This window comes from Gopherus flavomarginatus, chromosome 10 (genome assembly GCF_025201925.1).
Source record: "Gopherus flavomarginatus isolate rGopFla2 chromosome 10, rGopFla2.mat.asm, whole genome shotgun sequence".
Classification (NCBI taxonomy): domain Eukaryota; kingdom Metazoa; phylum Chordata; order Testudines; family Testudinidae; genus Gopherus; species Gopherus flavomarginatus.
The window spans coordinates 71,831,688-71,859,314 of record NC_066626.1 but is presented as its reverse complement, the minus strand read 5'-3'; the positions used below and the strand labels follow the sequence as shown (position 1 = coordinate 71,859,314).

At 41.5% G+C, this 27,627-nt stretch overlaps 1 protein-coding gene across 6 annotated transcripts in view; it reads left to right on the top strand.

Moving 5' to 3' along the window:
* SEC22A (SEC22 homolog A, vesicle trafficking protein) overlaps positions 1 to 20,050 on the top strand; it is a 36,411-nt gene extending 16,361 nt beyond the window's left edge. For all 6 annotated transcript variants that reach the window (XM_050917152.1, XM_050917149.1, XM_050917150.1 and 3 more), the window contains 3 exons: positions 1,732 to 1,850; positions 5,521 to 5,586; positions 18,169 to 20,050. In XM_050917152.1, coding sequence (XP_050773109.1) covers positions 1,732 to 1,850; positions 5,521 to 5,586; positions 18,169 to 18,369 — 386 coding nt within the window. In that variant the 3' untranslated portion in view covers positions 18,370 to 20,050. The remainder of the gene's footprint in view (positions 1 to 1,731; positions 1,851 to 5,520; positions 5,587 to 18,168) is intronic.
* The last annotated feature ends 7,577 nt before the right edge of the window (positions 20,051 to 27,627 follow it).

The following is a 27,627-nucleotide window of genomic DNA, read 5'->3' as shown; positions in this document are numbered from 1 at the left end:
GGGGCTCTTGTACAGCTTGTCTTTTTCTCTGCCATCTTTAACTGACATTCTAAATTCTGTTATGTATTTATTTGCTGTCTGGTGCTTAGCTCTTTTGACAATAGAATGTGTAATCCCTTGAGGAGCTTAGTAGCGTTAGCAATGGTGTAGATGTCCTTAGAGTGCCTGAACATTTTTAAAGAAAAAATATCAAAACGTTCTAACATTTGTGCACAAAATTGCTGATTTTCACTGACAAAACTGTTGACTTTTTCAGAATAAGACATCCCTCATTTTTGTGTTATGAAAATGTAAAATTCCTGATTAGAATATGTGGGTGTGGCTTTCCACCCTCTACTCATAAAACTCAACAAGAGCTGAACTAATTTTACCCAACAGTTTAAATAAATGCAATTGGCTGAGACTAAAATTTCAGCCAAAAAACCCCCCAAAAGTTTGAGAAAAGTTGTAAGTAACTGAAGAAATTAGAATGGAAATTGGCATCCAACCTTAACTTTAGTAGTTGCCATGTCTAATGTGTCTTGTGGTTAGAATAAAAATAAGTTACCAAAGTTGAGCATCAAAGTATTTTTTTGTTTAAAACAAAAACATATGTTAAGTCTTGTACAAATTAGTTATAACAAAACATATATGTTGAGCATAATAAAGTTAGGACACAATGACACGCAAACAGTCTTATGTGCTTATCAGGCGAAATAGCTTTTGTCATATTTTTTGTGGTTTCTGTAACTTTCTGAACTGTTTGGAGAGCCTTTGTCTGCAGCTGTTAAGTGCAAACAACCAGGATTGACACCCCTTCTATATTAATGTTACAGTTCATTAACTTCATTGTTTGCACCTTTACACTTCACTGATTTAAACAAAATGATTTAAGTATGTGAACCTCTTGTGCCCCTCTCCCCTCCCCCATGTTGCATAGACTGTTACGGATTTTGTGTTGGATTCCCTCTGCCCCTGCCATATTTGGGTTCTTTTATTTGTTATGGAAAAGCACAATAATGATTAATACACATCTACTATGTATTTGCAGCCATTTGTGTAACTGTGTCCCTTGATAAGCACAAATAAATGTGTGCAGAGAAATGTATATTTTCAAATCTCTTTCTGTATTTTGTTTTTAATATAATCGGAGACTTCTGAATCACAACTGGAAAGTATGCATCCTATTGTAGTACAAATACTAGCTGTAGTTCCAGATTTTTTCTTCATTTGTATCTCTGGTAGCATTTACAGCTGGTGTGCTTTGCTGTAGTGGCAGGTAATAAGCTTTGCCTCACAGCATTTCGTTCAGCAAACAAGTTAAATCAGTCCTGATAGCCCTTACTAATGCATTAGTGTTAAAGAAGAGTGGAGGTTGTGAAAGGAGCTCTCAGGTAGCTGCTTGCTAATTTTGGACAAATTTTACCAGCAAGTACATTATTGTGTATTGATTTACTGGCATGTTCGAACAGTCTACAGCACTGTGCTGAATAAACTGGATATCTCAAGTTAAATTTCTTTTTTAGCAAAGACATTATTTCAACTAAAAGACAGAATTGATGTTCCTTAAAGTATATTTTATCAAATCTTTCACTCTTTATAGAATTTTACATATACGCATTAAGGTTTACCATCTTTAATTATGTGTTTTTGAGCAGGAAGAAGTCACTGAAAAATAAGATTTATATTTTTCTAAACTTTAAGGAAAATGCTTTGATTTATTTCATACTATTTTTTTCCTGTGCCTTGCAGCTCCTCATCAACGACTGGAAGCCATTACTCTGCCAGGGATTGTTTCATTTATACTGAGCCTGTTATGTGGGGCTTTGAATTTAATTAGAGGGTTTCATGCCATAGAAAGCCTTCTGCAGGTACTGTACCATGTTTACAATTCTGTAGTGGGGAAGAACTGAAATCAAAGTGCCATGTTTATGCAAATATCAATCATAATTAGCTCATAAACTTTACAGTATGAACCAAATCCTTCTACCCTAATTCATATGAATGTTCCTACTGATTTCAGACCCAAAATGTATATTATTACTCCTGGGGGAATTACACGCACAGAATTCATGTTTGGTGCAGAATTTTGTTTTTTCCTGGAGAAAATATATTCTGCCCAAGAAGTGCTGCAGTTCTGCATTTTGCCCACCAGAGGCCACTGTGGCATCAGAGCAGCTGGCTGACAAGTAGTAACAGCTAGCAGTCAGCCGCCTTCATTACAGCAGCGTACCTGTGGAGCCAGGTTAGGTGGCAGAGTGGGGCACATGGGGCTGCTGTGGGGGTCAGAGATTGGGGTCAGAAGGACTAGTGGGGGGACAGACTGGGGTATGGGCTGAGGAGCTAGTGAGGTGACAGCATTGAGCCAAGGGCTGAATGGGAGGGGGGCTCCAGGGCCACATGGAGACAGGGGCAGATGTGCCTGACTGAATGAATGGGAGAGGCTTGATGTCAGCCAGGGTCCGCATGGGGGAAGCTCCTCAACTCCCTAACAATTCCCCCCGCCTGCCCCTGCCCCCCCCAAAAAAAGACAAAAAAACCTGCTCCATACTTTTCCCACCCACACCTAACAACCCTCCAGGTTCACTCTTAGGCTACCTCCCTCTACCTCAGCTCCTCCATTACCCTTGACTCCCCCAAGCCTTTGCACTGCTTTTGAGAGGTGCGGAAAATACATTTCTATATTGTAGTTTAAATGAATTACTCAGCTTTCTGTATTAATATATCTAGTAAGGAATCTATCCAAAAACATTTCCTGAATCTTTTTTTTTTGTCTGTATTGTTAGACATACGTGCTGACAGGTATTTTGAAATAAATTACCAAAATAATTGAAACCAGAGTGATCATATTTTGTTGTTTTGGCAAATAAAATATCCAGAATTTGTTTTTTGGCACAAAATTCCCCCAGGAGTAATATTCTCTATCCATTATTGAGTGTGTACAGGAAGAGATGTTCAAAGGTGCCTAATGGAGTTTGTAAATCAGTGGAAGATGGGCAGTTTACTCCCTTAGATACTTTTGCAGATCCCACCAGTACAGGGCATAGACTGCTGTTTTCTAAATCCATGCCATAATGATAAAATTTGAAAAGCCACATTTTCATAGGTGTCTGTTATGCATAATGCTAGAGTAAAATGATATACCTTCAAAATTTGGATAGTCTAGCCCATTGTCAGCAAAGAACCACAGAACATGGGTCTTTGAAGGATTTTTGTAACCAGGACCTTTGTTCCTTTGAGAATAAAATGAAAAATTATGTACTTGGTTATGGGAAGTTCTGTCCTTTTAGAAATATATTTGCATTTGATATTGTGATTCATGACCTTGCAATGAATAAGAGGTTTTTCTTTGTACACCATTACTTCTATAAGATACATTGCCATTGATATTATGTACTGAATGGAGGATACTGTGCTGTTAGAATCTTCTGATGGTGTAAATTGTCATAGCTCCATTGAAGTCAGTGAAGCTATGACAATAGACAGCTGCTGAGTATCTGCCCCAGTTAAAACCTTAAACTGAGATCCTCTCCTGGTGGTTGTCCGAGTGGAAGATGAAGATCCTGTGGTGGCTTTCAAAAGGAGTAGGGGGAATCTTACTATTTTGGTTAATATTCTCTCAGTAAAGTAAATTCAGATGTATTAGACTTTGTGCAGTATTCCTTCATAATCGCAGCATTATCAGTGTTTGCTTGATCACTTTTTAAGGACAGTGGTTACCTAAAATATGAAAGATGGTGTGTGCATTCTAACTGTGTTCTGTATACATACTTGTGTATTAATTTAAACATTAAGAGTTGAGGCCCAGGGCATTTCCTGAAGATTAATGAATGGCTGGGAGGAGTTGATGAAAATGCCCTGTGCCAAGGTCGTTGTTGCTGTTACAAACTGAAAATGAGAATAAAGCCAAGGTATATGGATTTTTTTAATGCATTATGCAGTTTCATGTGGCATTTCTACAGAATTAATGCCCTGTTCCTTCACAAATCATATTTCTTATATATTATGTACATATAAATAATATTTTCTGAATGCTTTATTGCCATGCCATTAGGTTTATAAATATAAATTACAGTACAGAGTTGCACAAATAGCGGACAGAATTTCACCTTTTAAATTGTATAGGATCTGTGTTATTCTGTTTCTAGAGGAACACAGCTGCAGAAGGATATTCCAGTGTAGAATTAACCTATGTAACCAATAATGGTGGCCAATTCAGTTTCTTTCGATGGTGGATAGTGATTTACAGATGGAATATAGTGTTTAGTATTTAATTCCTGGCATTTTGGAGCCACCCAAAATAAGTGAAATGAAGAAGAACTTAAAATTAACATGGAATAAATCTATAAAGGTCAAGGCAGAAGTCATCTGAAGAAAATGTTAAATGGAAGTTTAACTCCAGGGGAAAAAAAAAACCTCCCATTTGAAAGGTTCCTTCTGAATTTAGAATACTTTCCTTTTTAATCAATAATTCATTTAGCGGTTACAAAATTACTTTGTAACCTGTAGTTACATTGTACTGGATTCTGTTGTGACTGTGCGGTGAAAGTTTTTATAATCTGTTGAAGTTCTGTTCCTGGACATAAATTTTGTGTGCGGAAATACAGATATATTTTTTTTTAATAACCAAAGCTATAGATGAGAGAATTTCAGGCTAAACGTGTTTTCAAGAGAAGGGGGCTGTAGTTCCAAATGGACCAGCTTCCTTTAGAAATGGAATTCTCCTTGATGAAAAACAGATTGCATGAGTGCCCTTGTTCATATGGGAAAGTTTCTGATTGTGGCAGATGTTTGTTTGAAAAGCATGAAAATGCAGTCTGGAATAATCACTGACAGTGCAAATTTATTCTGCTCAGCTTTATGGAAAATTATTAAAGCCTGTTTGAATATATTAGAAGAAATATGTCTGTTTAAGGAAAAGCAACTTAAAGTGAGAAGATCTATAATTTTCAGTTAAATTTTTTTATTGTTCTGCTTAAAAGAAATTCAATTTACTATCCATATAACTGTTTATGAATGATCTTTGTCTAGTAAATGGTCATGCTTTTGTTTGTTCTCTCTTCTATTAGTGTATGTTTGCCTGCATTGTTTTCTACATAGAATTTTAGCACACCCTAGTGGACAGTTTGTATTTTTCAGTTTACACAGTTTCCATTTTGTGATGTTATATTAAGACAGTTGTACAAATTGTTACTTCTTCTAGTTCCCATCATTTAGACTAGGATTTTCAAATTAGTCTAGGGAAACTAGGTGTCCAAAGCAGCAGATGAGCCTCCCTTAGGTTTTTTTGAGATCTTAACATTAGGTGTGTGCTGTGCTGAATAGAAATAGTAAGCAAGGATAATTAGGATATTTTGGACCCTGCTAACTTCATTCTGTGGAGAGAGAAATAAGTGATGCCTTCTAATTTCTCCACTATAGTTTTGGTATAGGAGGTAATTCTAAATTTGGATTATTTTTAATTAGAGCTAGGAGTTATTTGTGTACACCATACATATCTTGTGTATTTACTTTTGTTGAAATACGTTGTTCTTTTCACAGAACGAGGGTGAAGATTTCAGTTATATCATTGCATTTTTCCTTGGAACAGCAGCCTGCTTGTATCAGGTAAATTCTTCCTGCTGCATATTGCAATAGTCTTCAGAAGCATTATTTAGTCGTGTACAAATATTATCAAGTTTGTTTAAATATTGTGTATATTTGATTGGATTGACTTTTAACAGTAACCTCTGCTCTTATTTTGGTGGTGATGAGAGATCACAGCATAGGTTGATGCCTGTGTCCTTGATTCTGGGATTGTCTCTTCCCAGTTAGTTTATCAAGAGATAGGGATGTGTTTGTCTCCTTCCGGAGGCTGGTGTTAGGATTGCGGTATGATTCAGCATCATAGAATCATAAAAGTTAGAGATAAAACTGACATTTTAGGTTCCTTTTTTTCCATCTTCCTGGGCAAATACAGGTTTTGTTCCTACAGTTTTATTCCCAGGTTAGCTTGTAAATGTCACAAGGGACAGGGAATCCTTCACTTCTCCAAAATGACTATTACACAGGCTAATACATCTCACCATCTGGAAGTTTTTCCTGATACGCAGTCTTCCTTTTCCTCGGTGTTATCTCATTGTTCCTCATTATATAGTCTTTCTATCCCACTAAGTAGTAATCCTCCTTCTTTGATATTTGTGCTCTTAATATATTGTTAAATTTTTAGCAAATCTCTCTTAGTTGCTTAGCTAAACTATACATAATTAACTCTGTCTTTCCATATAAGTCAATTGTCACAGTCCCTTCATAAGCATTATGGCTGTTCTCTGAATTCTTGCTAATTGTTGCTTATCTATCTGGTATTGATGAGCCCAAAACTAAATGCACTATTTCAGGTGTGGTCATTTTTGGGATTATCACCTCGCTGCTTCATAACATAATGTGTGTTCAGTCAGAAATCTCACTCCCTCTTTTGCTGCTATATCACATTGCTTACTTGTACGTAATTGCTGTAAACTACAATCCCTTCCATAGGTGTCTTTCAGCAGCAGTCTAACTGGCCCAGAATTTACCTCTGTGATCTCAACCTGTCACTTGTCTAGTTCAGCTGTAGTTTCTGTCCTTTCTTTTACAGGACACAATTAACCTTCATACAGTAACTCTCGTTTAACATTATAGTTATATTCCTGAAAAATGCTACTTTAAGTGAACCAATGTTAAGCGAATCCAATTTCCCCATAAGAATGAATGTAAATGGGGGGGTTAGGTTCCAGGGAAATTTTTTGCTAGACAAAAGACTGTGTGTGTGTGTGTGTGTGTGTGTGAGATGCACGCACACGCACGCACACGCACACACAGAGTATACGTTTTAAACATACTAATACTGTACACAGCAATGATGATTGTGAAGCTTGGTAGAGGCGGTGAAGTCAGAGGGTGGAAGAAGGTAGGATATTTCCCAGGGAATGCCATACTGCTAAATGATCTAACACTTGGCTGAGCCCTCAAGGGTTAACACATTTGTTGTTAATGTAGCCTCACACTCTACAAGGCAGCATGAATGGAGGGAGGGAGACAGCATGGCAGAGAGAGACGGAGAGACACACTGTGTGTGTGTGAGATGCACATTGCCCCCTTAAGTACACTGACCCCACTCTAAATACACTGCCCTTTTAAGTAGACAAGTAAGCTGAGACAGCAGCTGCTGCCAGCAAGCTCCCTCTGTCCTGAGCCCTGTCGTGTTTCCCCGTCCCCCGTGGAGATGGGGTAAAGGAGTGGGGCTGGGGAGAGTGTCATAAATATAGAGGGAAGAATAGCATAAGATCTCTTCTTGACAGCTGTACTCAATTGCCTTACCTGTAAGGGGTTAAACAGTTCAAATAACCTGGTTAGTACCTGACCAGAAGGACCAATGAGGAAAGAAGATACTTTCAAATCTGGGTGGAGGAAGGATTTGTTTGTTCTCTTTTGTTGTTCCCTCTCTTCATGGAGGGAGAAGCCAAACAGGTACATCATCTCCTGAAAATATACGTGGAATAATCCATCTAAAACCACAGAAATTGTAAGTAGGGAAAGGAAATGCGTTAGGTTATCTTTTGTTTTTGCTTGTGAATTTTTCCTATGCTACAGAGGTAGTTTTATTCCCGTTTTTGTAACTGTGAAGCTGAGCTCAGAGAGGAATCCTCTGTGTTTTATATCTTTTTATTACCCTGTAAAGTTACCTTCCATCCTGATTTTGCAGGTGTGATTCTTTTACTTTTTTCATTATAATCAAGTTCTTCTTTTAAGAACCTGATTTGATTTTAGTGTCCTGAAGACAAAGGGTCTGGTCTGTGCTCACACTGCTAAGGCAGTTAGTTGGTATATTATTCTCAAGCCTCCCCAGGAAAGAGGATGAACGGCCTGGGGGGGGGGGGGGGATATTTTGCAGGAATAGGGATTCTAAGTGACCCTTCCCTGAATTTTTGTGTAAATCACTTGGTGTCGGCAGCAATACCATCCAAGGACAAGGGAAGGAATTTGTGCCTTGGGGAAGTTTTTAACCAAAGCTGGTAGAAATAAGCTTAGGGGGTCTTTCATGCGGGTCCCCACATCTGTACCCCAGAGTTCAGAGTGGGGGGGAACCCTGACAGAGGGGGACACCCTGACATTAGCACCCTTCTTCTCCCCCTCCCCACCCCTGCACAGCAAGCAGGAGGCTCCCAGGAGCAGCTCGAAGGCAGGAGCAGCACATGGCAGTGGTGGGAGGGACAGCTGAACTGCCTGGCAATTGATAGCCTGCTGGGCGGCTGCCACACAGGGAACTTGGGGGAGCTGATAGGGGGACTGCTGGTCCACTCTGGTTCCAAGCCCCCACCAGCTAGCTCCAACGGGCTGCTCCGTCCTGCAAGCAGTGGACAAAGCAGGTGGCTGCCAAACAATGTTATAAGGGAGCATTGCACAACTTTAAATTAGCATGTTCTCTAATTGATCAGCGACGTAACAACGTTAACTGGGACAACATGAAGTGAGGAGTTACTGTATTAGTGACATCTTTCTAGCAGATGTCTTTTTACAACTTGAGTGCTCTTCTGCACCTGTTGATTTTTCATCAGTGCCTACCTTAAATAATCTTCCCACAAACATTGTTATTTTTCTATGCCAGCAGGCTGGTTCCATTTTGGATAAGGTGGAGCCTATCCCTTCTGTAGAGGGTGCCCTTCCCACACATAAATTTCCCAATACCTCAAAAATTGAACCCCCTCTTCTTTACATAATCTTATCATCTGTGCATTGCAACAGTGGAGTCCCGCCCCCGCCCCCAGGCATACTTGCTGACGCTCTGCATGATGAAACTGGAAACGTTACAGAGAAAGTGACCCCAGAACTCTGGATGTATAACCCTTTTCCTAGTAGTCCAAATTTATTTCCAAGACTTCTCTCCTATATCCATCTGTGTCATTGACCAAAATGCAGTTACCTTCTTTGCTCCCCAAATCAAGTGTCAATGACATGGCACATTTAAGACTGTCCTGGCATGGGAGTTATTTCTAAGTCTAGATCAGGGTCTGAAACATGCGGCGGCCCGCGAAGTTATTTCCTGCGGCCGCCAAGCTTCCCTCACCCTCTGCCCCCACAGTGCGCTGCGTCCCCACTCCTCTGCCTACCTCCAGGTGCTTCCCCCCACCAAACAGCTGTTTGGTGGCGCTTAGCGCTTTCTAGGAGGGAGGGGGGAGGAGCGGGGAGCTTCACTCAGGCGAGGAGATGGAGAAGAGGCAGGAAGGGGCGGGGATTTGGGGAAGGGGTTGAGGAGGTGGATTTGGGGTGGGGACTTTGGGGAAGGGGTTGGAATGGGGGCAGAGAAGAGGTGGGGCAGGGGTGGGGCCTCATGGAAGGGGTGGAGTGGGGCGGGGAAGGGGGGGACTCTTGTATCTTTATATGAAAAGGTGTCAGTGATGCGCCCCCTCGGGCCAGTGTACTAGTCCCCATGTGACCCTCTTGAGTTTGATATCCCTGGTCTAGATCTTGCATGAAAGCGCATTGCACTGCTGTTCAGCCACAGGATTGGCCTAATGTTTTACATTTTGTTCAGTTAATACTTTAGAAAAAATGCAGTTTATTAAATTTACAAGAAAAGGGTTACAGTCAAGTTGTACAGGACAAAAATAGGACCTAAACAGAATAGAAATTTTTAGTCTAACATTTTAAAGTAATCGCTGTGCTGCCAGAAAGATAATACTTTATTAACTGCCGCTTAGCAAAGAATAAATGCAGTGTGGCTCTGTATCTGTGTCCAATCTCTGGGTTTGAAATGCAGCTGCTCCCGCTAGATCTAGAATTCTGGTTATGTAATCCTAAATACCAAGAGTCCAAGTAGAATTCAGCCATGCAAAATAAAATTCTTCAGCCTTGCAATAGATATCAGCAACATATAGGTATCATTGACTGGCAGACCAAGTCTCAAAATAATACTATAGAGGATGTATCAAACTTCAAAACAAAATGCAGTAGCTCGGAGTAGTTTCTAGGCAGATGAAGGAAAAAAAAGGACCCTAAAACAACTTCAGAATCAGCTGTTTCAGCCTTAGTATGAAGACCTCTCCCTGGCAGTCTTTACCACATGTTCTTTAAAATCTCCAACTCCTCAAGCAGGTGTTATCAGCATTTCTGTTTGTTCTTTAAATGCAAATCCAATAACATAAAACTCACATATATAGTTTGGTCAAGAAGTATCTGTGAACTACTTGCATATTAATTCTGATTTTGAGGCACATTTGACGTTGTATATGTCTATCCTCAGATATGTATTTCCAAGAAAAAACTTCCTATTTTTCATTTTCCTGAATCCAGGTTGCTCATGAATCCAAGATTTGGCTCTGATTTCCCAGCTCCAGCCAGACTAAAAAAATCTTTAGTTTGTCCCTCAGTGCTGCAACTTGGATGAAACAGTAGCACTGTAATATTCAGAAAGAAAAGTAACTGAGAGGTTAGGGAATCAATAATACAGCCAAGAAAACCAAAAGTTTCTATCCCAATAATGGAAAATTAAACCTAGTGTCTGAAATGTTATCTGGTCTGCTTTGCAGTATTCTGGCTCGCTTCACAATCTTGTAGCTGCCTTTGAAGTCTCAGGTTCCCCCAACTACAAGTCTCAAGAACTGACCTCAAGCCATTTCTTAATCGGTATAAAAGCTTTCTTTCTCTGAAGTAACATAGGGAAGCCTTCTCACAAGAGCACATTCTGTAATTGACATGCAAAACAGTTCCCTTAAAACGAACCAACACACGAGTTTCATTACATGTTAAAACCACAGTGCCTTTTGACTGCTGTTGTTTTGTAAGGGGCAAATTTCTCTCCATCTCAGAGTAGGAAAGGGATTGCTGACAAATTCAGCTCTGCACATACAGCAAGGCTATGAAACTTGAGTAAAAGTCTCCAAGTTTATGGAGCCTTGATCAAAAAGCACACTTACTTTATTAAATATAGTTACTACATTTGTCATCCTATTTTTAAAGCCTTTGTTTTCCTTGATTTGAGAGAAGCACATCCTGATAGCTTACCCTGTTCTTTGAAGCTGTCACACTCAGCTCTTCAGATTTTATCACATGGCAAGGTAATTTCATGAAACGAGCTAGATTCTAATTGCTGATTTACTGGTACATGTTAATTGTCCTTTAAATATAACTTTTAGAACCCACCCCAAAAATAGACATTAGGTGATGTACTTGAAGATACTCCACATGTTCAGAGGAAGCCAAGCTGTTCTCTTGATCCTAGTTTTACTTTGGAGTATTCGGCAGCAGCTCCAGGCACCAGCACTCCAAGTGTGTACCTGGGGCGGCAAGCTGCGAGGGGCACCTTGCCGGTCCCTGTGAGGGCGTTAGGCAGGCTGTCTTCGGCGGCTTGCCTGTGGGAGGTCCGCCAGTCCTGCGGATTTGGTGGCAATTCGGCAGTGGGCACGCCAAATCCACAGGACCGGTGGACCTCCTTCAGGCAAGCCTCGAAGGCAGCCTGCCATCCGTGCTTGGGGTGGCAAAAAAGTTAGAGCCTCCCCTGGGAGTATTTTTGTTCTGTTTCATAGGAAGGATAAACAAATGTCTTAATAAAGGGGCCCAGATACTATGGTGATGGGCACTATAAGGCCTGGTCTGCACTGGGAGGGGGGAGGGGAAGATCAAGCTAAATTACGCAACTTCAGCTATGTGAACAATGTAGCAGAAGTCGTCGAACTTAGATCTACCCACCGCGGTGTCTTCGCTGTGATAAGTTGACTGCTGTCGCTCCCCTGTCGACTCTACCTGCGCCTCTAGCAGCGGTGGAGTACAGAAGTTGACGGGAGAGCGCCCGGGGGATCAATTTATCGTGTCTAGCCTAGACATGATAAATTGACCCCTGCTGGATCAATCACTGCCCTCCGATCCGGTGGGTAGTATACACATACCCTAAGATAGAGCAGCAAGTTAGTAAAATATCCAACAGACTGAAAAATAACCCAGTAAATTGTATTATCCGGAAGCAATCATGCAATTCCTGACTTTCCGTGGAGAATGTGATACGGCTGTTAAAAAAGCAAATGCGATTTTAGGATGCATCAGGCGAGGTATCTCCAGCAAGGATAAGGAGGTGTTAGTACCGTTATATAAGGCGCTGGTGAGACCCCATCTGGAATATTGTGTGCAGTTCTGGTGTCCCATGTTCAAGAAGGATGAATTCAAACTGGAACAGGTCCAGAGACGGGCTACTAGGATGATCCGAGGAATGGAAAACCTGCCTTATGAAAGGAGACTCAAAGAGCTTGGCTTGTTTAGCCTGGCCAAAAGAAGGCTGCGGGGAGATATGCTTGCTCTATATAAATATATCAGGGGGGTTAACGTTGGGGAGGGAGAGGAATTATTTAAGTTTAGTACTAATGTAGGCACGAGGACGAATGGGTACAAACTGGATATTAGGAAGTTTAGACTTGAAATTAGACGAAGGTTTCTAACCATTAGGGGAGTGAAGTTCTGGAACAGCCTTCCGAGGGAAGTAGTGGGGGAAAAGACTTATCTGGCTTTAAGACTAAGCTTGATAAGTATATGGAGGGGATGTTATGATAGGATAGTTTAATTTGGGCAATTGATCTTGGATTATCACCAGATAAGTCTGCTCAATGGTCTGCGGGGAGATGTTGGATGGGATGGGAACTGAGTTACTGCAGAGAATTCCTTCTTGGGTGCTGGTTGGTGAGTCTTGCCCACATGCTCAGGGTTTAGCTGATCGCCATATTTGGGGTCGGGAAGGAATTTTCCTCCAGGGCGGATTGGCAAGGGCCCTGGAGGTTTTTCGCCTTCCTCTGCAGCGTGGGGCATGGGTCGCTTGCTGGTGGATTCTCTGCAGCTTGAGGTCTTCAAACCAATTTTGAGGATTTCAATAACTCAGTCCTGGGTTAGGGGTTGTTATAAAAGTGGATGGGTAGGGTTCTGTGGCCTGCCTTGTGCAGGAGGTCAGACTAGATGATCAGATTGGTCCCTTCTGACCTATGAGTCTATGAGTCTATAATAAACACTACCACTATCTGTCTGTCAGTATTGTAATGCTAATGACAATTAAAGCAGAGAATAGTGCTAAATTATTGTGATGGTGAGTACTGTAGAAATCCCGAAGGCAGGGCACATGGCAAATGGAAATGGAGAGAAGAAATAGAGAAAAAAAAAGTTTGTCCAGAAGCTGAGTGTATGAATAGAGTGAATGAAAATAGTACCTATAGGAATGTACCTTTTTAAGAGAGAACTAAACACGGTAAAATTATCCAATATTTAGGTATTGTACACATAAGCTTTTTACAAAACATCCTCTTGCACATGTTTGCAACCAAAGTTCTCCTAGTACAGGAGAATTGAAAGTGAAAACAATAGAAGACAGTTGGCAGTTTTTCAAAGAGACATTATTAAGGGCACAAGAGGAAACATTCTCTCTGCATAGGAAAGATAGGAAGTATGATAAGAGACCACCCTGGCTTACCCAGGAGATCTTCAGTGATCTAAAAATTAAAAAAGAGTCCTACAAAAAGTGGAAACTAGGTCAAATTACACAGAATTAATGTAAACAAATAACACAAGTATGTAGGGACAAAATTAGAAAGGCCAAAGCTCAAAACAAGATCAAACTAGGCAGAGACATAAAGAGTAACAAGAAAACATTTTACAAATACATTAGAAGCCAGAGGAAGACCAAGGACAGGATAGGCCCATTACTCCATGAAGGAGGAAAAATAATAACAGAAAATGTGGAAATGGCACAGGTGCTTAATGACTGCTTTGTTTCACTTTTCACCAAGGAGGTTGGTGGTGATTGGATGTCTAACATAGCGAATACCAGTGAAAATGAGGTAGGATCAGAAGGGGCTAAAATAGGGAAAGAACAAGTTAAAAATTACTTAGAAATATTAGATGTCTAAGTCACCAGGGCCTGATGAAATGCATCCTAGAATACTCAAGGAGATATGAGCCATTAGCAATTATCTTTGAGAAGTAATGGAAGACGGGAGAGATTCCAGAAGACTGGAAAAGGGCAATTAACTATAAAAAGGGAAATAAGGACAGCCCAGGAAATTACAGACCAATCAGCTTAACTTTGGTACCTGGAAAGATAATGGAGCAAATAATTAAGCAATCAGTTTGCAAATATCTAGAAGATAAGATGATAAGTGATAGTCATCATGGATTTATCAAAAACAATTCGAGTCAAACCAACCTGATAGCATTCTTTGACAGGGTAAGAAGCCTTGTGGATGGGGCGGGGGGAAGCAGTAGAAGTGGTATATCTTGACTTTAGTAAAGCTTTTGATATGTCTTTCATGACCTTTTCATAATCAAACTACAGAAATGCAACCTAGATGAAGCTACTATAAGATGAGTGCAAAAACTGGCTGGAAGACCGTTCCCAGAGAGTAGTTATTAGGCTGGAAGGGCATAACGAGCGGGATCCTGCAGGGATCAGTTCTGGGTCCAGTTCTGTTCAATATCTTCATCAGTGATTTGGATAATGGCATAGAGAGTACACTTATAAAGTTTGTGGATGATACCAAGCTGGGAGGGGTTGCAAGTGCTTTGGAGGATAGGATTAAAATTCAAAATGATCTGGACAAACTGGAGAAATGGTCTGAAGTATATAGGATGAAATTCAATAAGGACAAATAGAAAGTACTCCATTTAGGAAGGAACAATCAGTTGCACACATACAAAATGGCAAATGTTTGCGGAAAGGGATCTGTGGGTCATAGTGGACCACAAGCTAAATATGAGTCAACAGTGTAACACTGTTGCAAAAAAAGTGAACATCATTCTGGGATGTACTAGTAGGAGTGGTGTTAGCTCTACTCTGCTCTGATTAGGCCTCAACTGGAGTATTGAGTCCAGTTCTGGGTGTCACATTTCAGGAAGGATGTGGACAAATTGGAAAGAGTCCAGAGAAGAGCAACAAAAATGATTAAATGTCTAGAAAACGTGACCTATGAGGGAAGATTGAAAAAATTGGGTTTGGTTAGTCTGGGAAAGAGAAGACTGAGAGGGGACATAACAAGTATGTAAAAGGTTGTTACGAGGAGGAAGAAATTGTTTTTCTTAACCTCTGAGGATAGGACAAGAAGCAATGGGCTTAAATTGCAGCAAGGGAGGTTTAGGTTGGACATTAGGAAAAACTTCCTAACTGTCAGGGTGGGTAAACACTGGAATAAATTGCCTAGGGAGGTTGTGCAATCTCCATCATTGGAGATTTTTAAGAGTAGATTAGACAAACACCTGACTGGAATGGTATAGATAAAGTCCTGCCACGAGTGTAGGGGACTGGACTAGATGACCTCTCAAGGTCCCTTCCAGTTACGTGATTTTATGAAAATCAGTAGAAATAAAAGTATGCGGTTTAGTTATAGCCATGTTGGTCCCAGGATATTAGAGACACAAGGTGGGTGAGGTAATATCTTTTTTTGGACCAACTTCTATTGGTGAGAGAGACAAGACCAGAAGAGGGAGGTTCAGGAAAGATTTCTTTCAGGATGGGGTCCCCAGAGTAGTTGGTTTGATACCCCATGTGGGTTCAGTTGTTGGAGGATGGTGACAACTATGCGTGTGCAGTTGGAGGGGATTTATTTCTGTTCTTCAAACAACCCCCCAACCTCTCCTAGCTCATCATCAAAAGCAAGCTCCCCACAGACCAGGACACCAGCTCAAAGCCACACCAGGCTCTGCCAGAACAACATATGCAAAATCTGCAGACACATCTCTACTGCTACAATGATCAACACCCCCCACAACACACCTTTCAAGATCCATGCCTATCACAACATGTGGCGTACCTCATCCAGTGCACTAAATGCCCCAATAACAATTGTGTGGGGGAAACCAGACAATCACTGCACTTTCGAATAAACTCACACAGGAAGATGATGAAAGATAGGAACACCATATCACCTGTGAGTGAACACGTTTCACAAAGTGATCACTGTGTATCTGACCTATGAGTCCTCATCCTCAAAGAAAACCTGCACAACACTTTCAAAAGACGAGCCTGGGAGTTTAAATTCATAACTTTGCTAGACACTAAAATCATGGTCTTAATAAAGACACCGGATTTGTGGCTTATTACAACGATGAGTAACCCACTAACCTCCATTTTTGCCCTATAATTACAGGGGTGTTTGTGGGCCACTTCACCTTAAATGGTCCCTTAGAATATGTGCTAACTACTTATGATAAACTATGTGTTTGACCTTGTATTTAGCTGTGACACTCCGAGTTCCTTTCCCAGACCTGAGAAGGAGCTCTGTATAGCGCGAAAGCTTGTCTCTCTCGCCAATGGAAGTTGGGCCAATAAAAGATATTGCCTCAGTCACCTTGTCGCTGTAGAAATAAAAGTGCATATGACAAGTCTTTTTTTGTACCAGATGAGAGAAATGCAAAATGTCAACAAGTAGCATACAGATTTTTTAAAAACGATTCTTTCCAAAGAAGAATATTTTCTAGGGATTCTTTCTAAAGAAAAACCTCTTAGATCAGCATCAGTCTTGACCACTGGATCCATGGCTTGATATTGATCTCCAAACTTTTTTGATCACGCACCCCTGTCAGTAAAAAATTTTTGAGCACGTACCCCCAAATTTATTTATGTATAAATTATATACATTATAAAACATACACAAAAAATAGAAATTAAAAAAGGATGAGATAAAGATAAAATAAACAATATTTTAAAAAAATTTATTTTATTGATACAAAAAAACCTTTCTGCTCAAAAAAAAATTAATATTTTGTAGTGAAAGCAGTGTGATTGAATATGCTTCATTATTGCTGAACATCTTGGTTTAACACTGTGGTACAGCGATTCAAAGGTCTGGATTAGGGTTAGGGTGTGGTGCGGGGTCTGGGCGGGAGTTAGGGTACGGGAGGGTGCTCAGGGTGTGGGTGAAGGCTCAGGGCTGGGGCAGGCAGGAGGTGCAGAGAACTTACCTCGGGTAGCTCCTGTTTGGTGTGGGGGGGGAGGTGTCAGCGCAGCACCACCCCCATGGCCGTGATTCTGGGAGCTGCCCCCCCGCCCTCGGGGCAGGCAGGGCCACCCAGAACGCAAGGGCTTTAGGGACTGCAGGGCTCTAGGCTAAGAGGGCCCCGGGGCCCTGGCCTGCAGCTCTAAAGCCCCCTTCAGAATGCGGCCGTGCGAGCACGGGCCGGGTGACTCAGGAGGGGCAGGGGCAGCCATGCAGGGAGCTGCTGGAGAGAAGCGGTGCTTTCCCCTTCAAAGCACCACTTCTCTCCAGCCGGCTTTGAAGGGGAAAACGCTACTTCTTTCCAGCTGTTGGAGCACTCAGGGCTGCATTCTGAAAGGGGCTTTAGAGCTGCAGGCCAGGGTCCTGGGGCCCCCTTAGCCCAGGGCCCTGCAGCTCCTAAAGCCCCTGCGTTCTGGGTGGCTGAGAGAGCAGCTTCCCCACTCGCTCCTTCCCTCCCTCCTCCAGCTTTTTTTTGTATTCCCGTGGCTGAAGTTGCATGTCTTACATCAACCCCCTGCCCCCCCCGCCAGTGTAGACCAGGCCTTACATTTGTGAAGCGAGAATGCAAATATGTATTGGAATCTCCACAGTAATCCTACCACCTTTTAAGGATGGGGGTGTGTGTAAAGGAAAGCTGCATGTGCTGGGTAAAGTAGTGCATGGGGACCGTTTACAGCTCCCTGATTTTCCAGCTCCCGTCCCATTGCAGGTTAAGCAGCCTGAGATCTATTCTAACTTGTGCCAGCTAGCAATAGCTGGGGTGTCTCCCAACTCCCTATGCTAGTGACTACAAGGAGTGAGACCAAGGGACAGTCAACCAGGTTCACACCTGTATTAACTCCCCAATGCTGAGGGATTCCATCCAGCAGGGGACTTAAGGAGGCTTCTGTTTCTTGTGCATTGCCTGAGTGGCATAGACAAGTCAAAACATTTGTTTCCATTGCCACTTTCATTGTTGATAATGAGCAAATATGATGACGAAATCTTCCCTGAAGAGAGAATAATGGAAGCTAAATTTAACGTCTTCTGATACTGAGCACTGTTCACTCCTGAAAGCCCACTTAACTTAGTACCACATTTACCTGCTTAATTAAAAAAACAGCACAGTTCTACATGGTTCATTTCTGTAGCTACACAATAGTTCAGTGTGATTTGTTAGCAGAAGTAATTTTCAGTGCACTAATCAGACTTTGTGTTTTCTTCTTTGCAGTGTTATTTATTTTTATACTGCACAGGCTGGCGGAACGTCAAATCCTTCCTGACTTTTGGTTTAATCTGCCTGTGTAACATGTATCTGTACGAACTGCGCAATCTCTGGCAGCTCTTCTTCCACGTGACAGTGGGAGCATTTTCAGCATTACAAATACGGCTAAGACAACCACAAGGGAAATCCCCAGATTACAATGTCTGACCCAAGTCCTGGGACCTCCCAAGGCAGTCTCAGTCCACCCATGGTTCCCTCTCAGGAATGAAAAGCTTTTCTCCAAAATAAGCAGTTTTTTTTTTTGTTTTTTTTTTTTTTTAAGCTTAACACAAGATGCCTGTGGACGTTTGTGACTTGAGAACTTAGACTTATCCTCACTGAAGACACACACAATACAGGATTAGTGGAGGAAAATGGGTCCTATCCATGCAGAGCATTGTCCCTTGAGGACAAATAAAAGTTTGGAGGACTTGACTGATCGCAGGAAAAAGCCGCCTTCAAAAGTATGATAATGGAAAAAGATATATACATACAGCGCATGTTCTGCATATCAAGTGAGCGCTCCAATTCCAAGATCAGTTTTGCCTTTGTGAGGCAGTAGTATAGGCTGAATACAAAGATGCTATTGCATATTAGCAGACTATATTTGGAACGAGAGAGTTACTAAATGTGAGACTATTGGATTGCACATTAAATTTAATGGAATGTGTGTATGTGTTTTCTTAATTAATGCCTAACCTGGAAACCATCTGTTTATGGGGATTAGCTCCTTGGTCCCAGTGGCCTTCTACCTAGTGCTGAGTTAACTATAAATCTTGGTAAATAGTTTCGCTGTATAATTTGTTTTTAATGATCTTTTGAAAGTGACCTTTATGGACAAGTTTTATTTAAGTAAATAACCTACAATTTCTGTCTCTTGGCTCTCTTTGCTCTCCTCCTCTATTTGAACATTAGAAGTTTGAAAAGAAGTTGCCAGGTGGGTAAACAGACATTGATTTGCAACCTGTTTGAGCTATTGCTTGTCTCTCTATACATTTTAAGAGCTGGATTAATAGCTGAAATCTAATTTAGCATATAGGCAACTGGTGGTGAGTTTATTTCCATCAATCATAAACTGAGTTCAGTTTAAAAAAAAAACCCGTTTTTGGATCCAGGGGTTTTGTTGGTTTGGTAGATTTACATTTTACTGAATTGGAGTCAAACCTCACTAATTTGTAGTAGTGGCTGGAACATCTATGTAAAGTCAGAGTTTGTGAATTAATTAGCAGATGAACAATCAAGGCTATTACATTGCATTCTATTTCTTTTGACAATCATATTTTGTGTTATTTCCAGAGCTTTATAGTACACTATAGTTTTAATATAGTTTGCTCAAGTTGTGAGGTGTAGTAATAAGGGGCATAACTAAAGAATTCAGAAAAGTTTTGGTAGCAGGAAGGATTCCACATTGCTTGTGAGCATTACTAGGCTTGGTGATTAGTGAGGTTCTGCTTTACTATGAAATGTTACTCATCAAATCTCTGTAGGTGGTCCCCATCTAAAATGTTCTCTTCAGTAATTTATTGGCAATCAAGCTGATAGCAGAGAAGTAATACCTAGACTGGGAACAACTATTATTTTTTTTAAAGGAAGTGACCTTACTCAAGGACATCCAGGTGGCCAAGACCAAGATAATTTACAGAAAATGGAATCAGTCCTAAATGAACAGTAGTGGTATGTATTTTTGATACACTCTTTATTATAATATCTCTAAGAACTACGTAATTAAGAGTTTGAAAATATCTTGGTGCATATCGTAGCTAAGATAATTGTTGCAGGAGGTGTGCTTTGCCTCTGAACCTTTTTCTTTTCTTTCATTTATCCAGCAAATAGAATGGGGATGCATTTGTCTGGTCTTGTATGTTCCCATTATGACACTTTTGTTGGTATTTTGGGGCAGTGGGGAAGGGAAGGAAGGAGGAGGATTTGAAATTTAAACAGAGTATAAGAGGCGTATCTGCAGCAATACAAGGATTTCAATAATGTTAGTTAAACCCTTAGTTTTAAACAGCTCAGACTACCCCCTGCCAGACAACACATATTGCATTAGATTGCAGGGCAGCCTTTTGAAATCAGGACACGTGAAAACACAAAAATAAATCTTTTACTATGTTAAACTTGGGGTTTGAAATATGGATATTGTGTGTTTAGTACAAACTAAAGCTTTTGTCTTTTCAACACATTCCTTTGAGCCAAAAATTCTTGAGTTTTTTTGGTTTTGGGTTGTTTTTGTTTTTTTTTTAAAGTGCAAAAATCACTCAGGAATTTCTTATGCTGATATATTTAGGACCCAATCCGACTTCCAGAGAAGTCAATAGAAAACCTTCCATTGATTTGAATGAGTGCAGGTCCCGCTTAAGCTGCATTCTGATGACTTTAATGGTGCTTAGGTCTTGAGTGAATTTCACTCAGAGGAAGTTGGACCAAGGAGTTGCTTCTTCTTAGGGAAAAAAGAGATAATGAAGAAGTAATTGTAGGGGTTACTTATGGAAGCAGCCCAATGGAAGTCAATGGGAATACTAGCATGTGTACTGAATACTTACATGAACACGGGTTGCAGGATTGGGCTTGGTATTTGTAACTTCTGCAGTTAATGAGTTAAATTGTTTGCAAAGATAATGCTTTTAGCTTATTACCATTATGACAGTCAGGAAACTAAACATCAGTTAGCATTATAAACCTGCCCTGTTGGAAGGTCTAAAATAGTTCTTTTACCACTACTCGTTTCACCTCAGGTGTAGTACTAGGAACATACACTGAAGTACCTCTTTGTTCCAGTCTTGTGACCTTATGCAGATGTAGCTTTTCTGCCCTGTCAGTGGCTGCTCATGTATCAGTCTGAGAAGTCTGTTTTTCCTTTTAATCATCTTCCCTTACCCCTGCTTTTCAAAGGATACGTTCCCTTGCTGTAACATCTAGAGCCATTATTGCATTACTATTACTTGTGGCATTAAACTAACCGCTGATTTAACAGATGTAATGAGAAAATACAACTGTCAGAGGGTACGTCTACACTACGGGATTATTCCGATTTTACATAAACTGGTTTTGTATAACAGATTGTATAAAGTCGAGTGCACGCGGCCACACTAAGCACATTAATTCGGCGGTGTGCGTCCATGGTCCAAGGCTAGTGTCGATTTCCGGAGCATAGCACTGTGGGTAGCTATCCCGTAGCTATCCCATAGTTCCCACAGTCTCCCCCGCCCCTTAGAATTCTGGGTTGAGATCCCAGTGCCTGATGGGGTGGGTGGTTCTGGGTAAATGTCGTCACTCATTCCTCCGGGAAAACAACGGCAGACAATCATTTCGTGCCCTTTTTCCCTGGATTGCCCTGGCAGACGCCATAGCACAGCAACCATGGAGCCCATTCAGCTGTTTTTTGATGTCACCGCATGTGTACTGGATGCCTCTAACAGAGGCGTTACTGCAGCGCTACACAGCAGCATTTGTTTGCTTTTGCATGATAGCAGAGACGGTTATCAGTCGTTCTGTACCGTCTGCTGCCATTGTAAATTGGCAGTAAGATGATGATTATCTGTTGTTCTGTACTGTCTGCTGCTATCATGGGTGCCCCTGGCTGAGGTCGGCTGGGGGCGCAAAGGCAAAACTGGGAATGACTCCCCGAGTCAATCCCTCCTTTATGGTTTCTAAAAATAGAGTCAGTCCTGCCTAGAATATGGGGCAAGTGTACTAGAGAACCAGTGTATCAGAGAGCACAGCTGCTCCGTGTCAGATCCCGCAGAAATGATGAGCTGCATGCCATTCACGAGGGGTACCCCTGCAACAACCCCACCTGTTGCTTCCCTCCTCCCCCAACCTTCCTGGGCTACCGTGGCAGTGTCCTCACCATTTGTGTCATGAAGTTATAAAGAAGGCAAGAATAAGAAACTGACTTGTTAGTGAGATAAAATGAGGGGGAGGCAGCCTCCAGCTGCTATTAGTCCAGGCAGGACATTAAGCAGTACGGAGGAGAGGAGCCCAGCATCCCGCTGGTATGATAGTCCAGGCAGTACAGAATCTTTTCTTTACACAGGAAAGGGAGGGGGCTGATGGAGCTCAGCCCCCAGTTGCTATGATAAGGACGGTTACCAGCTGTTCTGTACCATCTACTGGGAATGACCAGGAATCATTCCTATTTTTACCCAGGCATCCCCGGCCAGCCTCACCAGAGGCCAGTCAGGAGCACTCACGGGCTGATGGTGACGACGGATAGCAATCATATTGAACCGTCTGCCACCGGGAAGGGGAGAAGAGCGGACACCGCTCTTCACTGCTGCAGCACCGCATCTACCACTAGCATTCAGTAGACATAGGGTGACATTGAAAAAAGTCAAGAAACGATTTCTTTCCCTTTTCTTTCACGTGGTGGGGGGAGGGAGTAAATTGACAAGCTATACCCTGAACCACGCCGGACAATGTATTTGAACCTACAGGCACTGGGAGCTCAGCCAAGAATGCAAAAGCAGCTTTTCGGAGATTGCTGTGGACTGTGGGATAGCTGGAGTCCTCAGTACCCCCTCCCTCCCTCCATGAGCATCCATTTGAGTCTCTGGCTTCCCGTTACGCTTGTCACGCAGCACTGTGTAGCCTGGAGATTTTTTTCAAACGCTTTGGCATTTCGTCTTCTGTAACGGAGCTCTGATAGAACAGATTTGTCTCCCCATACAGCGATTAGATCCAGTATCTCCCGTACGGTCCATGCTGGAGCTCTTTTCGGATTTGGGACTGCATCGCCACCCGTGCTGATCAGAGTTCCACGCTGGGCAAACAGGAAATGTAATTCAAAATTTCGCGGGGCTTTCCTGTTTACCTGGCCACTGAATCCGAGTTCAGATTGCTGTCCAGAGCGGTCACAGTGGTGCACTGTGGGATACCGCCCAGAGGCCAATACCGTCGATTTGCGGCCACACTAACCCTAATCCGATATGGTAATACCGATTTTAGCGCTACTCCTCTCATTGGGGAGGAGTACAGAAACCGATTTAAAGAGCCCTTTACATCAATATAAAGGGCCTCGTAGTGTGGACGGGTGCGCCATTAAATCGGTTTAACGCTGCTAAAATCGGTTTAAACGCGTAGTGTAGACCAGGCCAGACAGATTTAACTCTGCTTGCTGAGAAAAATCACAATTTACAGTGATGAAATAATGTCTACGCTCCAGCTGACAGTTCCTCACAAATTCACTACTAAACATGGAAGCTAGTAATACATATTAGATGTTCAGAACTGTTTTTGTGCACAAACTTCATGTGGGTAGTTAGAATATTTGAACTTTTTTTGTGCAGGATTTCGGAAAATGCACCCTTTGTGTCCCATTATGGGGTGAAATCCTGACCCACTGAAGTCAATGGCAAAATTTCCCTTGACTTAGTGGGGCCAGGATTGTGCCCACTGGACCTCATCCAATACTCACTGAAGTCAACAGGAGACTTTTCATTGACTTCACTAGATGTTGAATCAGGTTCATGAGGACAGATTCTGTACTGGTTATAGTCCAAGTCTGATTAGAATTGAAGTTGCACAATGAAAAGCGTCTGGTTCTGATAGGTGCTGGGTGCATTCAGTGGGACATCAGTAGAAGCTGAGGCCACTCAGCGTCCTATTAGAGGTTAAGCTCTGAGGCAGATTGGATCCAGCATATGTAAAAACATGAGTCTGTTCAAATTTGATTAATTAGGAATGTTCACGTCTCACTATAGCTTTTTAAAACACACACTGTGTTGTTTTTTTTGTTTCCCTGTGTGTTTTCTGACCTAAAAATCCTGACACCTTTCATGGTATTGTGTGGTCTGTTTTTCATTTATTTTTTTAAATACCTGAGTAGAAATGTGAAACTTTTAAGAATTTCCCCTTCAGCCGGTTAGCTTTTTTGTTTGTTTTTTCTTTTCTCTCCAGCAACCAACCTTCTCCCAGGCACTGAACAGTAACCAGCCCTCTCTGTTTTGTGTTTTTTCTAGCAATCTTTGGTGGGTTAACTGCCTAAAGGTGCATTTTAAAATGTAGAATAATATCAAAGTGTTTCGGAAAATACAGTTTTTGGGTTTGGACGTTTCTTTGGCAGTTTGAGTATGTAGTTGGTAATGTAGCAGGTTTAAGCCAATCACTTTTTTGTCCTAAAGAACTCATTTTCTCTGCATCAAATGGCTGACTGGAGGTAGAACACTATTGTTTTAAAGTCTGTCAGGTTATTTTTAAATGGTGAGGTTATTCAATACCCATTGCCGTATCTTTAATAATTAATAGTTTCTTTAGCAAAGAAGCAATGACATCTGTTTAGGGTTCTCTCACACCTACCCCACCATATGAATTGCCTTTTTGAATCCCAGATTAAGTAATAAGTAGAAATGCATTACCATTTAAAAACACTCAGGCCTTGGCTACACGAGCGCTTTACAGCACTGCAACTTTCTCGCTCAGGGGTGTGAAAAAAACACCCCAAGCGCAGCAAGTCACAGCACTGCAAAGCACCAGTGTAAACAGTACCCCAGTGCTAGGAGCGTGGCTCCCAGCGCTGCAAGCTAATCCCCACGGGGAGGTGGAGTACGTGCAGCGCTGGGAGAGCTCTCTCTCTCAGCGCTGGCACTGTGACCACACTCGCACTTCAAGGCACTGCCGCGGGAGCGCTTTGGAGCTTTGAGTGTAGCCAAGCCCTAAGCATATGCTCTTTTGGCTTGACACTTGGCAAGACGGTAACAGCAGAAAAGCTACGTGCATCAGCCACCCATTGTAAAAATGCATGTTGTGTGAATGCTTGTAGTATTAGTGGTTTTGCATAATTGAATGTGTTGTAGAGGCATTTTACTTTTTTTTTTATTTTTTTTTTTAAGTGCTGGTGGAAGAAAGCCCCTGTTGTACTCTGATCCTGCAATTAGATTCATAAGGGTGCAGGAATCTGCCTCTAGAATCCCCAGTAATTTCAATATGGGTCTGTTTGTGTGGATCCATCTGCAGAACTGGGACAAAAAGAATCTGTAAGCTTCAGCATTTCTAAGTGATTTTACAGGGATTTTACACATGAAATTGTATTCCTCACTTACGCAGCTCCATTGACCCCATTGCTAAGTGTAAGAGAGACTGGATAATATGTTGAGAGGATATAATTACTCATGATGGGACAAAATTAAGACAAGAAAAAACTTCCTGACAATGAGATGGGTTAGGCTGGAGAATGTGCTTCCAGGAGAAGTGGGGAAGCTCTGTTTCTTGGCATACAAACATTAGGCGGGACAAAACACACGGATACATAGACAAAAGGGAAGAGTCATGCATGGCAGGAAGATTATCTTGGAATTTGGGGTCTAACTGGACCTTTTCTAGCTCTGCTCATCTGTGAATTAATGTACAGAAATCACTTTAAAGATGAAACATGCGAGCTTAGCAGGGAATTAAGTCATCACAACCGAGCTATTAATTGTTCACGTTACAAAAAAACTCACTCTTGTCTAATGAGTTGGCTAGAAAAAAGTGAGATGGGTTTTTTGGTTTCCTTCAGTTGCTTTTGGTCACTTTAGGTGAGAGAAATTATAGAAGCAGGTAAATATTGGATACGGCATGTCCTCTCCTTAGGAAATTCTACTATGCTGTTGGATTAGATCTAGCCCCTGCATCTCTCCCATCTCTGAGTTTTATGATTGCTATGTTTGGTTTTGGTTGTTTAAAGAAAAGTGGTGTTAACATAGTGGTTTGCCTGAAATGTAAAATAGTTTGTTTCCAGCAGATGGCAATATTGTATACCTCTGAGAGTTAAAAAAGGGAAATTCAGATTCTGGGGAGATGTAGCAAGTACAGTACTGATTGTAGGTTTCTAGTCTAAAGCATCCTTCCTCCCCCCCCCTTACAAATGGTACAAGATTCCAGATATCTTTACTCTAGCAGGGCAATAGGAGGAATTCTATAACCAAAAGGAAATAGAGGTGATTTTAATTTATTCATAATGGTTTTTATTAATTTTTTTAATTGTCCTTGTTTTCTCTGAACAAAGAGTAAACTCAATTAAAAAAAACCCCACTATCAATGATATGTTAGGTGCTTAATCAATCTAAATTGATGCACCCTTTTCAGTAATACTAGGGCCTGACCAGTTAGTGCTTGAAAAATTATACCTGTAAATCAGCTTATTTAATATTTTGAGATATATTATGAACTCCAGGGTTGCTGTACCTAAGTCCTAGGGGCCCTGACACCAAGCTGAAATCACCAGGTTCCCCCACACCATGCACAGGGAGAGATAGGGCCTGGCTACATGGTAAGCTCTCTTACGTAGCCACTCTGAACTGCCGGGAGAGAGCTCTCCCGTCAGCTTAACTACTCCCACTGGTAGGGGCTGGAGACGCTTTCCTGGTGATGTGGCGCTGTCCACACCAGTTCGGGTGTGAGTTACACCAACACAAATGGTGGTGTAGACAGCCTCAGGTTCAAGGCCTTGCTCCAGTAAATATGTAATTATTCAAAGTGAAAAAGCTCATTAGCTGTGGGGCAGCAGCAGCACTTACATGGCTTGGCTCATGTCTACTAGCAGCAATTCAGACATGGACAGCAATGGTGCCTACATGTTGGGTATGAATACTTCTGTGCTTAAAGCTCTTTGTGAATCTAGCTATGAGGGGTTATTTTGACAAGAACTGGGTCCCCTTCCAATTGTCCTGGGGAGTTGCATTATAACAGAATGTGGCATTTACGTCAACCTTGCTCTCAGTTCTAGGAGGTATAGCTCGAACCCCTATACAAAAGTTCTTCATCCTTCTAATGCCTAGGCATGCTAACAGGTCTGTTCTCAAAATTGCGTTGTACATCACACAAGTTAACTTTGAATGTAGTAGCAAATAAACCATGTGCAGCAAAACGGTAGCATTGTAGGTAGAGTAGCTATTTCAAAGTAAGATGAGTTACTAGCATCTATTTAAATATGCCAGATATAACCAGGCTTTCTGATATTGGCTCAAATTTACCTTAGGTGGTTCCTCAATACACAGCACGCACATATAGCGGGACGTTCATAGTACAAATAAGTGCTAAGGGGATCTGTGCTTAAATAGTCTCACAGTAGATAACCTGGATTGTGCAACTGGTCACAAAACTTCATTCAAACACAGGTCTAGGTTTTCTGTACAGAACACATCAGTTACATTACATTTAAATATGGAACATCTAAAACTTGTGCATAATTATCATCTGATGCACAAATACCTTTTCACGAGCCAGCTAGAGCTTAAATAAAACATAGAACAAAGCCATGTTACCAGTGAAACAGTGTTTAATATAGTTAAATTATTTAAATAGATTTCAATTTCCATGGGAAATCATAATGGTATCAATTTTTATAGGAGCTAAAATAAAGAGAGTGTATACCCCTTGAAATGATCATGACACACTGTCAACAATCACAGTCAGAGATACTTGGGACTTGAAATATCATTGACAACA